Source organism: Chlorocebus sabaeus, chromosome 6 (assembly GCF_047675955.1).
Source record: "Chlorocebus sabaeus isolate Y175 chromosome 6, mChlSab1.0.hap1, whole genome shotgun sequence".
Lineage (NCBI taxonomy): Eukaryota > Metazoa > Chordata > Mammalia > Primates > Cercopithecidae > Chlorocebus > Chlorocebus sabaeus.
This window is the reverse complement of record NC_132909.1, coordinates 20,578,037-20,593,886: the sequence shown is the minus strand read 5'-3', so window position 1 is coordinate 20,593,886 and position 15,850 is coordinate 20,578,037. Positions and strand designations below refer to the sequence as shown.

At 52.2% G+C, this 15,850-nt stretch overlaps 1 protein-coding gene across 1 annotated transcript in view; it reads left to right on the top strand.

Annotated features, from left to right (window-relative positions):
• Window positions 1-15,850, top strand: part of RYR1 (ryanodine receptor 1) — a 168,570-nt gene that overhangs the window by 87,261 nt on the left and 65,459 nt on the right. Inside the window, exons 56-68 of the mRNA XM_073016520.1 lie at window positions 245-319; window positions 413-488; window positions 774-897; window positions 1,502-1,617; window positions 3,625-3,692; window positions 3,793-3,914; window positions 4,695-4,744; window positions 5,207-5,267; window positions 5,380-5,618; window positions 8,072-8,153; window positions 9,163-9,293; window positions 10,421-10,753; window positions 12,485-12,725. Coding sequence (XP_072872621.1) covers window positions 245-319; window positions 413-488; window positions 774-897; window positions 1,502-1,617; window positions 3,625-3,692; window positions 3,793-3,914; window positions 4,695-4,744; window positions 5,207-5,267; window positions 5,380-5,618; window positions 8,072-8,153; window positions 9,163-9,293; window positions 10,421-10,753; window positions 12,485-12,725 — 1,718 coding nt within the window. The remainder of the gene's footprint in view (window positions 1-244; window positions 320-412; window positions 489-773; window positions 898-1,501; window positions 1,618-3,624; window positions 3,693-3,792; window positions 3,915-4,694; window positions 4,745-5,206; window positions 5,268-5,379; window positions 5,619-8,071; window positions 8,154-9,162; window positions 9,294-10,420; window positions 10,754-12,484; window positions 12,726-15,850) is intronic.

Genomic DNA, 15,850 nt, shown 5'->3' with positions numbered 1-15,850 from the left:
AGGTGGGGCCAGAGAGGGGTGCAGAAACTTGAGATCTGGGAAAGGAGAGGGCAGGGGTCTGAATAATTGCAAAGGGCAGAGGAGAGAAGGATGGGGTGGTTTAGAGACAGGGCCTTAAGGAGAGGTCTTGAGCCAGGGGAGGGCGGAGGAGGTAGAATGGAATAGTGGGGGCCTGGGGAGGGGGCTGGCCTGGGTTTCCTGCTAGCCCCTCAACCTACCTCCCATATTCCCATTGTCCTCTTAGACCTACGATCCTCGAGAAGGCTACAACCCCCAGCCCCCCGACCTTAGCGCAGTTACCCTGTCCCGGGAGCTGCAGGTGAGAGCCCTGATCCTTGTGGGGGGACATGGGGTGTCTTTGGGGGGGCTGGCATCCTCTGAATCTACCCCTTGACTCTGCATCCACGCCCAGGCCATGGCAGAACAACTGGCGGAAAATTACCACAACACGTGGGGAAGGAAGAAGAAGCAGGAGCTGGAAGCCAAAGGTGAGGACGCCCATGCCGCCCCCAGGCGACCCCCGTGGCTTCACCGTGTGGCTTTACTGATTGCCTTCATGCCCCTGAAACTCGGTTTCTCCATCTGTAGATGGGAATAATAACAGCGTTTACCACGGTGGGGTAATGAGATGAGCACCAGCAAGCAATGTTTCCGTTATTCGTATCTTCGTCTTTATTACTATAATTACGCATGCCGGGCACTGCAGGAACCACTTCAGTGAGAGTGGCCCGGGTCTTCCCCAGAGCCCTGATTTCTGATCTTTGCCTCCCCAGGCGGTGGGACCCACCCCCTGCTGGTCCCCTACGACACGCTAACAGCCAAGGAGAAGGCACGAGATCGAGAGAAGGCCCAGGAGCTGCTGAAATTCCTGCAGATGAATGGCTACGCGGTTACAAGGCACGCGGGTTGGGACGCCCGCGGAAGAGCAGCAGGCGGAACCCACCCGGCAAAGGCTGGGAGAGGCGGGGCCGGAGAGGGGTGGAACCGAGAGGAGTGGGGCCTGGGGAGCAAAGAAGGAACCAGAGGGGAGGAGCTAAGGGAGTGGGGCCTGGACACAGAGGCGGGGCCAGATGGGGAGGAGTCCGAAATGGGTGGGGCGGGGCTTAAGGAGCAGAGGCGGAACCAGAGAGGAGAGGAGGCAGAGAAGGGCGGGGCCCAGGGAGCAGAGGCGGGGCCAGAGAGTGGAGGAGACTGAGAGGGGCGGGGACCGGTGAGTGGAGGCGGGACCAAAGAGGAGAGAAGGCTGAGAAGGGCAGGGCCTGGGGAACAGAGGTGGGGCCAAAGGGGAGGAGGCTGAGGGGGCGGGGCCTGGGAGCAGAGGCGGGGCCAGAGAGGGGAGAAGGCTAAGTGGGGTGGGGCATGGGGGGCTCAGAGTGGAGCCCCAACCTGGGATGAAGCCAAAGCTGATAGAGATGTGGCCAGCAGGAGCAGAGGCGGACCTGAGAAGGGTGGGAAACTGTAGGGCCGGTGTCTGGGCTGATCCCTTTCTCCACATCTCCAGAGGCCTTAAGGACATGGAACTGGACTCGTCTTCCATTGAAAAGCGGTTTGCCTTTGGCTTCCTGCAGCAGCTGCTGCGCTGGATGGACATTTCTCAGGAGTTCATTGCCCACCTGGGTAGGGAGAAATCTCCCCCTTATGCCCGCCCCACCTGCAGACACCAGTTCTGCAGACCAGACTCACCTAGGACACCCGTTCCTGCACTCAATCCGTCCTCCCCTTATCTGATATTTATTGAGCTTCTACTATGTGCCAGACACTGTTCTAGATGCTGGGGTACAGCAGTGAAGATGACAAATGAACCCTACTTCCCTGCAACTACTTCTGTGTTGGCTTCAGGCAATTAGCATCATACATAACGAAATCATTTAGTGTTAGAAGGTGATCAGTGTCATGGGAAGAAGAAAACAATAGAGCCAGGTAGAGGGGATTGGGAGTGTGGAGCCAGTTGTAATTTTAAATAGGGTGTTCCGGAAAGACTTTGATGAGAAAGTGACATCTGAGGCAAGCCATGAAGGAGGTGAGGGAGGAGCTGTGTGGACCTCTGGGAGACATCTGTTCCTCACAGGCAAAGGAACAGTGAGTGCAAAGGCCCTGAGAGGTCCCTGGTGTGAGTGTCAGGATGCCCGGCAGCTGAAGCAGAGTCATCGAGGGGGACAGTGAGATAAACAGGGTCACAGAGGTGACTGGGGCAGATCATGTACAGCTTTGCTAGCTGTGATGAGGACTTTGACCTTTACCTGGAGTGAGATGGAGTTGGGGTTTGAGGGCTGAGCCGAGGATGGACATGATCCATAATTCTGGTGTTCACAGGGTCCCTCTGGCTTGACTGGGGTGGAGACAGGAGGCAAAAAGGGTGAAGACAGGACAGATTTCTGGATCCATTTTGAAGGCTGAGGTTGTTGGGATGCTCCCAATGCCTCTTATAGACCACTAAGAATTACAGCTAGGCCCTACAATCCCCTCCAGTTTCCCTAGAGACCCCCCCCGCCAGCATTCCCCTTGAGAGCTGCCCTCAGGAACCCCCAAATTCCCTCCAGGTGAGTGGCAGAGCAGGATTCGCTGTCACGTCTCACCTCAAAGCCTGCCTTCCTAGCTTCAGTGCTGCACATCCCCTTGACAATTCCCTTCCCTCTCTAGACCTCTGATTCCTCACCTGTGATATGAGCATATGTTCGCCATAACTAGCCATGGTTCTGTCACTTACTGACCTGGGGTCAGTTACTTCACCTCAGTTTCCTCATCTGAAAAATGGGGGCTGGGAACCAACTGCACAGACCTCCAAGTTGTAAGGAGACTGTGTGAGGATGACATGTCTCACAGTGCCAAGGCCATAGCAAGTGTTTAATAATTGGAGCCAGTATTATTATTTTAATAGAATCAGTTACGACTATCACCATTATTATTGTTTGAAATTGATTTCCATTTTAAAATTAACTCTAATTTGTTTATATTGACTTCTTGTTTCATTAGGTTCATTCATTCATTTGTTGCAGATTAACTCAGTGCCATGTATTCAAGTTTAGAATGAAAAGCACCTGTGGTGGGTGAGGAAGGGCATGTTCCAGGACTTTAACCCATTCCAGTTTGTTTTCCCCATCGTCAGCTTCAGAAAGGGTTTGATCAAGGAGTTGTCAGCTTCAGGAAGGGTTTAATCAAGAAGTTGGGGGAAAGCACTTTGGGAGGTTGAGGCGGGTGGATCACCTGAGGTCAGAAGTTTGAGACCAGCCTGGACAACATGGTGAAACCTTGGCTGTACTAAAACTACAAAAATTAGCTGGGTGTGGTGATGCACGCCTGTAATCCCAGCTATTTAGGAGGCTGAGTCAGGAGAATTGCTTGAACTCAGGAAGCAGAGAGTGCAGTGAGCCGAGATGGTGCCATTGCACTCCAGCCTGGGTGACAAGAGTGAAACGCCATCTCAAAAAAAAAAAAAAAAAAAAAAGTTGAGGGAATCAGATGAAAGGTAGGAGAAAGGTTTATCTCAAAGCCAACACAAATAACTTCATACCAATAATTTATTCCCCATCATTTCCCAACTCTGCTCCTAGCATGCTGCCCATCAGAACACCCTGGGTTCTCCAGCCTTGAACCCACCATGAACCCTGTTTCCTCTCCCTACAGAGGCTGTGGTCAGCAGCGGGCGAGTGGAAAAGTCCCCACATGAACAGGAGATTAAATTCTTTGCCAAGGTGAGAGGTGGGCTTAGAAGCTAGAGGGGGGCTGGGGACTCATGGGCTCTTCCCACCCCTCACCGGACCCTTTATCTCCTCCCCATCACCCCATCTCCAGATCCTGCTCCCTTTGATCAACCAGTACTTCACCAACCACTGCCTCTATTTCCTGTCCACTCCAGCTAAAGTGCTGGGCAGTGGCGGCCACGCCTCCAACAAGGAGAAGGAAATGATCACCAGGTGGGCCGCCTGTGACCCTGGACCCAGCCCCCTGACCCCGCAGTATTGTAATCCTTCGCCCGTGGAGGCTCTGTCCTGGGTGCTGGGTGTTGGGTACTGACCGTCTCCTGCAGAGGCAACTGAAGGGCTATGGTGACCAGCCGTCCTAGTGTGCCCGAGACTGAAGGGCTTCCAGGATGTGGGACTCTCAGGCAACTTGGGACAAATCGATCACCCTGTCCAGGAAGGCCAACTCAAGGCCGGGCATGGTGGCTCACGCCTGTAATTCCAACACTTTGGGAAGCTGAGGTTGGAAGATCACTTGAAGCCAGGAGTTTGAGACCAGCCTGGGCAATATACCGAGACCCCATTTCTACAAAAAATAGAAAAATTAGCCGGGCATGGTGGTGCATGCCTGTAGTCCCAGCTACTCGGGAGGCTGAGGTGGGAGGATCGCTTGAACCCAGAAGCTGGAGGCTGCCGGGAGCTGGGATCGCGCCACTGCACTCCAGCCTGGGTGACAGAGCAAGACCCTGTCTCAAAAAAAATAAACAAAGAATAATAAGAAAGGCCGACTTGCCCCTCACCTCCCCAGCATCCCAGTTACTGCCTATGACTTTCCAGCTTGCCCATCTCTCTGCCCCTTCCTATCCCTCCTGTCTCCATCATTCGGCCCCCTCCTGGTTCCTCTCTCCTGGTCTTCTCTGTCCCTGTCTCCTCTAATTGGGTCACCCTTTCCTCATCTCCTTGGCCTCCTCACTTGCTGTTTCTCCTGCCTTCTGTCCCTTTCTCTTTCTTCAGCCTCTTCTGCAAACTTGCTGCTCTTGTCCGCCACCGAGTCTCTCTCTTTGGTAAGTGGCTCCGCTCCCTTGGTCTTCCTCCCTAATCTCTCTCTTCCCCACCCTGAAGAAATAGCTCCCAGGTTCTGCCTTCATTTGAACAACCTTTGTTGTGTTCTTCCTCTGGACCTGGAGACATGGACCGGGTATCCCGGGGACAGGGCAGTGACTGAGACACCCTGGGCCTGCCCTCAATGGGACTCCCAGGCCAGTGGGAGAGACAGACCCATCTCCAGACAAGGGCAGCCCAGTGGGGTCAGGGCTGGGCAGGAAGAAGGCCAGGAGAGTGGTCGGGCTGGGGAGGAGGGAAGTTTGGAGGTGCTGTAGGAGTCCAGGCGGGGTGGGGGTGCAGTATCATTCCAACGTAGCCTGCGGGTAGCCTCAGGAAGAGAGGGGTTGGGGTGGATGTAGAGGGAGGCACTGTCCTCTGTCCTCTTAGCCATGCCATCTCCCCGGCCCATCTTCCTCTCCCAGGGACGGACGCCCCGGCTGTGGTTAACTGTCTTCACATCCTGGCCCGCTCCCTGGATGCCAGGTAGGGCCATGGGCAGTGGCACCCACTCCCACTGTCATCGGTCCCCCACCCCAACCCCTGGTCTCCTAGACTCTCTGATTCCAGAGCTGGTGTTCCCCTGCTGCCCTTCTAGGACGGTGATGAAGTCAGGCCCTGAGATCGTGAAGGCTGGCCTCCGCTCCTTCTTCGAGAGTGCCTCGGAGGACATCGAGAAGATGGTGGAGAACCTGCGGCTGGGCAAGGTGTCACAGGCGCGCACCCAGGTGAAGGGCGTGGGCCAGAACCTCACCTACACCACCGTGGCGCTGCTGCCGGTCCTCACCACCCTCTTCCAGCACATCGCCCAGCACCAGTTCGGAGATGACGTCATCCGTAAGGGCTCCTGACCCAAGGGCAGGTTGTGGGGAGTCAGTGTGGCCAACACCACCCATCCTGGGTGCCTGTGAGAGTCCCTGGGTGTTTGAGTGTGTGGATTTCTTGCTGTAAGCAAAGCATATGTCAGTACCTTGGCAGGTGGCAAATGAGTTAAAGAGGATGCGAGCTCAGCAGCTCTAACAAAAGACCCTAAATGGACTGGCACAGCGATTCATGCCTGTAATCCCAGCACTTTGGGAGGCTGAGGCAGGAGGACCGCTTGAGCTCAGGAGTTCAAGACCAGCCTGGGTAACATAGCGAGACTCTGTCTCTACTAAAAAAACAATTTTAAAGATTAGCCAGGCATGGAGGCACACGCCTGTAATCCCAACTACTGGGGAGGCTGACGGGGGAGGATCACTTGAGTCTAAGAGTTGGGGGCTACAGTGAGCTATGATCATACCACTGCACTAGCCAGCCTGGATAACAGCAAAATTCTGTCTCTAAAATAAATAAGGAATAAAATAGGGTCCTTGATGATAAAAAAGAGAATCTATTGATAGAGGTTAAGAAAAGTAGCACTTGGCTGGGCACAGTGGCTCACGCCTGTAATCCCAGCACTTTGGGAGGCCAAGGCGGACAGATCACCTGAGCTCAAGAATTCAAGACCAGCCTGGCCAACATGACAAAACCCTGTCTCTATTAAAATACAAAAATTAGCCGGGCATGGTGGTGGATGCCTATAATCCCAGCTACTTGGGAGGCTGAGGCAGGAGAATCGCTTGAACCCAGGAGGCGGAGGTTGCAGTGAGCCGAGATCGTGCCATTGCACTCCAGCCTGGGCAACAGAGCAAGACTCCAACTCAAAAAAGAAAAGAAAAGAAAAGTAGCACTTGGTAGCCAGGCTCAGTGACTCATGCCTGTAATTCCCGCACTTTGGGAGACCAAGGTAGGAAGATCACTTGAGTCCAGGATTTCAAGACCAACCAGGGCAACACAGCAAAACCCCATCTTAAAAAAAGAAGAATAGAATAGTACCTGGATAGGGTTCTTCTCCCATCCAACTTTTTATTTTGAAATTTTCAAAACGTACAGGAAGGTGGAAAGAAGAAAATTGGTGGCTGGGCACGGTGGCTCACACCTGTAGTCCCAGCTACTTGGGAGGCTGAGGCACAAGAACTGCTTGAACTGGGGAAGTGGAGGTTACAGTGAGCTGAGATCGTGCCACTGCAGTCCAGCTTGGGTGATGGAGCAAGACTCCATCTCAAAAAAAAAAAAAAAAAAAAAAAAAGAAGAAGAAGAAAAGCCCCGTGTGCTTACCCTTCACTGTGTGGGTGAAAATATTTAGTTTTTTGGTTGAACTTTTGGATGTAAGTTGCACACACCAGCGGGGGCACACACCAGCGGGGGTAAGTTGCACACACCAGGATAACCTCATCCCTTAATGTTCATCAGCTGGCTTTCCTAGAATAAGAACCTTCTCTTGTGGAACCATGATATCATTATCACACGTAACCTAACCGTATTTAAATTTCCCTCGTTACCCACAAAATGTCTTTAATTTTTAAAAAAATAATTCAGAATCCAGCTGGGCGCAGTGGCTCACACCTGTAATCCGAGCACTTTGGGAGGCTGGGGCAGGCAAATCACTTAAGACCAGGAGTTTGAGACCAGCCTGGGCAACATACTGAGACCCCATCTCTAAAACTATATATTTTTTTTCTTTTCTTTTCTTTTTTTTTTTTTTAGACAGAGTCTCGCTCTGTCACCCAGGCTGGAGTGCAGTGGCACGATCTTGGCTCACTGCAACCTCTGCCTCCCGGGTTCAAGTGATTCTCCTGCCTCAGCCTCCCCAGTAGCTGGGATTACAGGCACCCGCCACCACACTCAGATAATTTTTGTATTTTTAGTAGAGATGGGGTTTCACCATGTTGCCCAGGCTGGTCTCGAACTCCTGACCTCAGGTGATCTGCCCACCTCAGCCTCCAAAGTGCTGGGATTACAGGCGTGAGCTGCCGCGCCAACCCTAAAAATATATACATTTTAAATAAAATGAAAAAGATAGCCTAAAATTGCAACAACATTGCAGGTCTGTTTGCTTTTTTCTGGAGGAAGTACGCCTCACTTTCATTATAGCGGCCCATGACTCCTCTCCACAGAAGAAATAACATCTAGCCTTTATTGAGTGCCTAATGTGTGCCCCGTTCTAGTGACTTTCCAAGTAGTAACTCATTTGATCCTCACAACCAACCCCATGAGGAAGGTACTATAACTATCCCCATGTTATAGGTCGGGAAATTGAGACTGAGAGAGAGTTTGGTAACTTGCTCAAGTCACAAGACTACATGGCAGGCTGGCTGTAAAGCTGCTGGCTCTTCCTCACTGCATGGGCCTATTTGGAGACAGGGGAGATGGGGTGGGAGGGCTTGTCTTGTGAGCGCATCCTACAGCCTCGCCCCCGTCTCCCTCAGTGGACGACGTCCAGGTCTCTTGCTACCGAACGCTGTGCAGTATCTATTCCCTGGGAACCACCAAGAACATTTACGTGGAAAAGTAAGGAGAGAGAGCCATCGTTTGGGGCTGGGTGGAGCTGGAGGGGAAGGGAGGGAGCAGGAGAAGACGAGACGGGGTGGGTGAAAAGCAGGGTAAATGTTAGGAATCTTCCCCCACACGGCTGCAGCCGCACTTCCCCACGGCGGCCGCGTGAGGGCGCTCAGGGACAGGTCAGGCAAGGAGGTAGAGCCGCCAGGTCTGGGGCCTGGAAGCAGGCGCTTGCGGGCCTCGCTGGGGAAGAAGGGGAGGCGCAGACCATGGGGGCTGTTGTACACAGGTGCCGCGCAACACTGGGGTCCCTGGGGAGGGCCCCTGGCAGTGGCCACGTGACCGCTCCCGAGCTGATTACTGACACAGCAAGAGCGGGGCTGAGACTGTTTCCACCAGCTCTGAAGTTATTCATACTTCAAGTGACACCGGGGGTGTGCAGTGGCTCACACCTGTGAGCACTTTGGGAGGTCGAGGAGGGAGGATCACTGGAGCTCAGGAGTTTGAGACCAACCTGGGCAACATAGTGAGACTCCATCTCAACCAAAAAAAAAAAATTGTTTTAATTTAGCCTGGTGTGGTTGTGGTGTGGTGGCGCTGGTGCCTGTAAATCCTGCTACTCCTAAGGCTGAGATGCGAGGATCAGTTGAGCTCAGGAGTTCAAGACCAGCCTGGGCAGCATAGTGAGACTGCATCTCTACAAAAACTTTTTTTTTTTTTTAACTAGCTAGGCATGGTATGGTGTGTGCCTGTAATCCCAGCGACTCAGGAGGCTGAGGTGGGAGGATCGCTTGAGCCCAGGAATTCGAGGTCGCAGTGAGCCAAGATCAGGCCACTGAACTGCAGCCTGAGTGACAGAGCGAGATCCTGTCTTTAAAAAACAAAACAAGTGGCACACGTGGATGAAAGGCAGCTCTGTCCCAAAGGGTTCTGGGAGGAGCCGTTTCTATGGAGATGGGGCTGGGACCCAGGACCCGAAAGAGGGGGACACGTGGCAGCTCAACACAGCCCCCTCTTCCAGGCTTCGGCCAGCCCTTGGGGAGTGCCTGGCCCGTCTGGCAGCAGCCATGCCGGTGGCGTTCCTGGAGCCCCAGCTGAACGAGTACAACGCCTGCTCGGTGTACACCACCAAGTCTCCCCGAGAGCGAGCCAGTAAGCTGTGTGGGGCTGAAGCAGTGCCGGGGGTCTGGGTCTCCCCAGCACAGGGCCTTGGGAAGAGCCTAATTTGGGAGTAGTGTGGCTGGACTGGGCTGTGAGCGGCTGAGGATTCCCCAGGTTGGGAGTGCCACACATTTAAGAACCCCAGAGTTTATGGTTTGGGGGCATTTCAAGGCCATTACATGGGGAACATTAGGAGATTAATTTGATTTTTAAAACGAGAATCCATTGATAAAGTTTAAGAAAAAATAGCACTTGGTGGCCAGGCGCAGTGGGTCACGCCTGTAATCCCAGCACTTTGGAAGGCCAAGGTAGGAGGATTGCTTGAGTCCAGGAGTTCAAGACCAACCTGGGCAACATAGCAAAACCCCATCCATGGAATTTGGAGCTGTGGAATTTATTTTAGTGATGGTGACATTTGAGGGCATCGTCAAGCTTGGAGACATAGGGTGAGGGGTATCTGAGCGTGAGAGGATTGAGGGAAGGCATGGGTTCATTCCTTCATTCAGCAAATATGTATTGAGCAGTTACTATGTATGAGGCGCTGTCCTGGTCACCTGAGGTTCAGCAGTGAACAGATAAAATAGACAAAAGTCCCCTGAGTTCTGGGTCCAGAGGCTAGAATGAGGCGTGGACCTGGGGGGAATATACGCTCCAGGGCCGGAAGCTTGTCTTCTTGGTCAGTTGTGCTCCCAGAATGGCACCTGGCCCAGAGTCAGCGAGTGAGCAAGTGACAGGTTGTCTGTTTCAAGGGAGTGAACCGGGTGTGGGATTCAGAGACGATGCCGGGGGACGGGGTGGGGTTGGAAAAGGTCTCTTTTGGAGTATGCTGCACTGGAGGGATGAGGGGAATGGGTTTGGGATGTGGGAGACTTTAGGAGGGAAGGTTTCTAGGGGTGAGATTTTAGGCGGCAGACAGGCTTGGGGATGTGAAGTGTTTGCAGGGCCACCGAGTTTCAGTGTGAGGGTTGGGGGAGGTAGTTGGGCTGGAGGGTGAGATGGGAGGAATAGGGTTTGGGGGGTGGCAATTCAATGGTGTCTAATGTATTGTGGGGAAGGCCAGGGCACTGAGGTCTGGGGGTGATCGGTTGACATTCCCTGCCCCCCTCCCTGTACCCCAGTCCTGGGGCTCCCCAACAGTGTGGAGGAGATGTGTCCTGACATCCCGGTGCTGGAGCGGCTCATGGCAGACATCGGGGGGCTGGCCGAGTCAGGGGCCCGCTACACAGAGATGCCGCACGTCATCGAGATCACGCTGCCCATGCTATGCAGCTACCTGCCCCGATGGTGGGAGCGCGGGCCCGAGGCACCCCCTCCTGCCCTGCCCGCTGGCGCCCCCCCACCCTGCACAGCTGTCACCTCTGACCACCTCAACTCCCTGCTGGGGAATATCCTGAGAATCATCGTCAACAACCTGGGCATTGATGAGGCCTCCTGGATGAAGCGGCTGGCTGGTGGGTCGGGGGCACTGGGCCTCTGAGGGGTGGGTCAGCGGCCTGGGCTTCCTTGGCCAGATGGTCTGAAAGGGAGACCCATGGTCCCCTGGGAGTTGGGAGGAGTCAGAGTGTAGGTTTTTTCAGCGTCAAAAGGCCAGGGGTCAACTGGGCATGGTGGCTCACAACTGTTACTCCAACACTTTGGGAGGCCAAGGTGGGAGGATCAGTTGAGGCCAGCCATTTGAGACCAGCCTAGGTAACATAGCATGACCCCATCTCTTTAAAAAAAATAAATAAATAACTTTTTAAAACTAGCCAGCTGTGGTGGCACACACCTATAGTCCCAGCTACTTGGGAGGCTGAGGCAGGAGGATCTCTTGAGCCCAGGAGTTGGAGACTGCAGTGAGCTGTGATTGCACCATTGCACTCCAGACTGGGTGACAGAGTGATATACTCTCTCAAAACAAACAAACAAAAGGAAAGAAAAGAAAAGGAAGGAAGGAAGGAAGGAAGGAAGGAAGGAAGGAAGGAAGGAAGGAAGGAAGGAAGGAAGGAAGGAAGGGAGGGAGGGAGGGAGGGAGGGAGGGAGGGAGGGAGGGAGGGAAAGGAAAAGAAAAGAGAGAGAAAAGGAAGAAAGGAAGGAAAAAAAGAAAGAGAAAAAAGGGAAGGAAGGAAAAGAGAGAGAGAAAGAGAAAGAAAAAGAAAGAAGAGAGAGAGCGAAAGAGAGAAAAAGAAAAGAAAAAAGATCCTCAAAGCATTAGGTTTCCTGATTCAGAAGTTTCACGTAAGGGCCAGGCATGATGGCTCATGCCTATAATCCCAGCACTTTGAGAGGCCGAGGTGGGTGGATCACTTGAGACCAGGAGTTCAAGAGCAGCCTGGGCAACGCGGTGAAACCTCGTCTCTATTATTTAAAAAAAAAAAAAAAAAAAAAAAGGTTTTGTGTAAGGAAACAGGTTGTGGATCAGGGTCAAGCTAGAAATCAGGAGCTGGGATCAGAGACCAGGCTCAGGGGCCAGAGGCTGGGATAAGAAGCCCATTTGTGACCTTGGGGTCACATAGTGACCAGAAATCACATAGTGAGGTAAGAGTCTGGGTATGGGCCAGGTCAGAGGTTAAAGATTGGGGTCAGGGGTCATGCTAGTTAAGGATGAGGTAACAGGCCAGGCACAGTGGCTCACGCCTGTAATCCCAGCACTTTGGGAGGCCGAGGCAGGTGGATCTCCTAAGGTCAGGAGTTCGAGACCAGCCTGGCCAACATGGTGAAACCCCATCTCTACCAAAAATACAAAAGTTAGCTGGGTGTGGTGGCAGACACCTGTAATCCCAGCTACTTGGGGGGCTGAGACAGGAGAATCGCTTGAACTCGGGAGGTGGAGGTTACGGTGAGCCGAGATGGCACCATGGCACTCTAGCCTGGGCCACAAGAGTGAAACTTTGTCTCAAAAAAAAAAAAAAAAAAAGAAAGAAAGAAAGTGAAGTAACAGGTGAGGCTTCAGTTGTTAGAGGTTAGAAGAAGTCAGGGATTTGTGCCGGACTGGGGTCACAGGATAGGGACTGGGTCGTAGGTTCAGGTCAGGAGCTATGGCTGGGATCAGTGTTCAGGGACGATGTCCGAGGTTAGGGTCAGGCTGGGGTCGTATGGCAGCTGCTAGGTCGGAGGTGCCGTTAGGGAGTTGGGCTGGGAACGGAGGTCAGGGCCTGTATCAGAGGCCGGAGGTGGCATCGGAGCCCACTGCGCCCCTGCAGTGTTCGCACAGCCCATCGTGAGCCGTGCGCGGCCGGAGCTCCTGCAGTCCCACTTCATCCCCACCATCGGGCGGCTGCGCAAGAGGGCAGGGAAGGTGGTGTCCGAGGAGGAGCAGCTGCGGCTGGAGGCCAAGGCCGAGGCCCAGGAGGGCGAGCTGCTGGTGCGAGACGAGTTCTCCGTGCTCTGCCGGGACCTGTACGCCCTGTATCCGCTGCTCATCCGCTATGTGGACAACAACAGGTGAGCGGCGCCCCGCCGTCCCCCCGCCCTACGCCCCGACCTACCGCGTCCTCCAGCCCCAACTGATCTCTGCCTCCTGACTGGCTGGAAACTTCTTCCAATGCTCTGGCTCCACCAACCTTCTGACTCTTCCTCCTGGTTTCTTCTAGCTTTGAGAACATGGGCCCAACATCACCCAGCCCACTTGTTTGTTTCTTTTTGGTTTTGGTTTTGGGGTTTTTTGTTGTTGTTGTTCGTTTGTTTGTTTTGAGACAGAGCCTGGCTTCGTTGCCCAGGCTGGAGTGCAGTGGTGCAATCTTGGCTCACTGCAACCTCCACCTCCCGGGTTCAAGCAATTCTCCTACCTCAGCCTCCCCAGTAGCTAGGATTATAGGCGCATGCCACCACGCCCGGCTAAGTTTTGTATTTTTAGTAGAGACAGATTTTCACCATGTTGCCCAGGCTGAGTCTTGAACTCTTGACTTCATGATCTGTCTGCCTAAGCCTCTCAAAGTGCTGGGATTATAGCCATGAGCCAATATACCTGGCCAATGTGATTTTTTTTTTTTTTTAATCATTCTCCTAATGCTGGACACTTAGATTGTGTCGATTTCTTTGTCACTATGCACAACACTGTAAGGAACAGTTTGCTTTTTTAAAATTATTGTTATCGAGACAGGGTCTCGCTCTGTTGCCCAGGCTGGAGTGCTGTGGCATGATCATGGCTTACTGCAGCCTTGATTCCTGGGCTCAAGTGATCCTCTGCTTCTGCCCCTGCGTAGCTGGGATTATAGGCTCACACCAACATGCTCGGCTAATTTTTGTATTTTTATGGGGTCTCACTATGTTGCACAGGTTGGTCTCGAATTCCTGGGGTCAAGCGATCCATCCACCTCAGCCTCCCAAAGTGTTGGGATTACAGAAGTGAGCCACCACACCTGGCTGTGATTTTTTTTTTAAAACATAACAATACACCATGAAAGACATATAGGCCGGGTGTGATGGCTTATGCCTATAATTGCCTTGGGAGGCCGAGGCAGGTGGATCACCTGAGGTCAGGCGTTTGAGACCAGCCTGACCAACATGGCAAAACCCTGTCTCTATTATGAATACAAAAATTAGCCAGGCGTAGTGATGCAGGCTTGTAATCCCAGCTACTCCAGAGACTGAGGCAGAAGAAATGCCTGAGTCTGGGAGGCGGAGGTTGCACTGAGCTGAGGTCATGTCAGTGTACTCCAGCCTGGGAACAGAGCGAGGCTCCATCTCAAAAAAAAAAAAAAAGACATATAGATTCACCTCTTTTGTCTTGGTGGTCGTGTGACGTTCTCTGCTGTTGGATATAGTTCCATTTTTAACTCAGTAAATATGAACAAATTGTGGTTTCTTCATACAATGGAAGACTCCATGGCAGTGGGAGTGAACAAGTTGTTTCTACACAGAATGTGATTGGCTTTCACAAATGTTAGGTGGAACGAAAGAAGTCAGAAAACCAAGAAATAAACTACAAATTATAACATCTCTTTAATGTTCATGAGCAGATAAAAATAAGTTTGGGGCTGGGGCAGTGGCTCACAACTGTAATCCCAGCACTTTGAGAGACTGAGGCAAGAGGATCACTTGAGTTCAGGAGTTTGAGACCAGCCTAGGCAACATGGCTAGACCCTGTCTCTACAAAAAAAGAAAACATACAAAAATTAGTCAGGCATGGTGCCACACACCTGTAGTCCTGGCCTCAGGCTGGGACTGGGAAGCCGAGGTGGGAGAATGGTGTGAGCCCAGGAGGTCAAAGCCGCAGTGAACTGTGATCACACCACTGCGCTCCAGCCTGGGCAACAGAGACAGATCCTGTCTCAATAAGGGTTTTTTTCTTTAATACAAGTAAAGAAATAAAATAAAATATGTGAACCTACTTAGATTCTGACCCTGTCCCCTAAAAAAAGAAATTTTATGGCTGAGTGCGGTGGCTCATGCCTGTAATCCCAGCACTTTGGGAGGCCAAAGCAGGTGGATCACCTGAGCTCAGGAGTTGGAGACCAGCCTGGGCAACATGGCAAAACCCTGTCTCTACTAAAAATACAAAAATTAGCCAGGCATGGTGGCGCACACCTGTAGTCCCAGCTAAGTGCTCCTGAGTGGGAGCCTGAGGCAGGAGAATCGCTTGAACCTGGGAGGCGGAGGTTGCAGTGAGCCGAGATCACACCACTGTACTCCAGCCTGGGCGACGGAGTGAGACTCTGTGTCAAAAAAGAAAGAAAGAAAGAAATTTAAAAAAAAAGTTTTTAGCCTAGAAGTTAGAATAAGGATCATTTTTTAGGAGGAGGAAGGGAGAGTGGCTGGGAGGGGCCATGATGGTACTTCCAGGGACCAGAAATGTCCTATTTCTTGACTTTGGTGGTGGCTACACAAGTGTGTTCACTTTGTGATAAATAATCAAGATGATACTTCTTAATATGTAGGTTATATAATACATATGTATGTATCGTGTGTGTGTATTGCATGTATACATATTATATTTATGTATTTCAACGAAAAGTTTAGACAAAGAGAAAGTTTTTAAAAAAGGAATAGTCAGGCCAGGCAAGGTGGCCCACACCTGTAATCCCAGCACTTTGAGAGGCCAGGGAAAGAGGATCTCTTGAGCCCAGGAGTTCAAGACTGGCCTGGGCAACCTAGGGAGACCCTCTTGCTACAAAAAGTAAAATAAAAAATTAGCCAGGCATGGGCATGGTGACATGCACCTGTAGTCCCAGCTACTCAAGAAGGCTGAAATGGGAGGATCGCTTAAGCCTGGGAGGTCGAGGTTGCAGTGAGCGGAGATCGCATCGCAGTACTCCAGCCTGACAGAATGAGACCCTGTCTCAGAGAGAGAGAGAGAGAGAATGGATCATTAAAACATTTTAAATGTTCAGTTGGGCACGGTGGCTCACGCCTGTAATCCCAGCACTTTGGGAGACCGAGGAGGGGTGGATCACCTAAGGTCAGGAGTTCGAGACCACCCTGGCCAACATGGTGAAACCCTGTCTCTACTAAAAATACAGAAATTAGCCGGGCATGGTGTTGGGCACCTGTAGTCCCACTTACTCAGGAGGCTGAGACAGAGAAAAAAGAATTAAATGTTCACCTGAATGGCCAGAAGACCCCAGAAA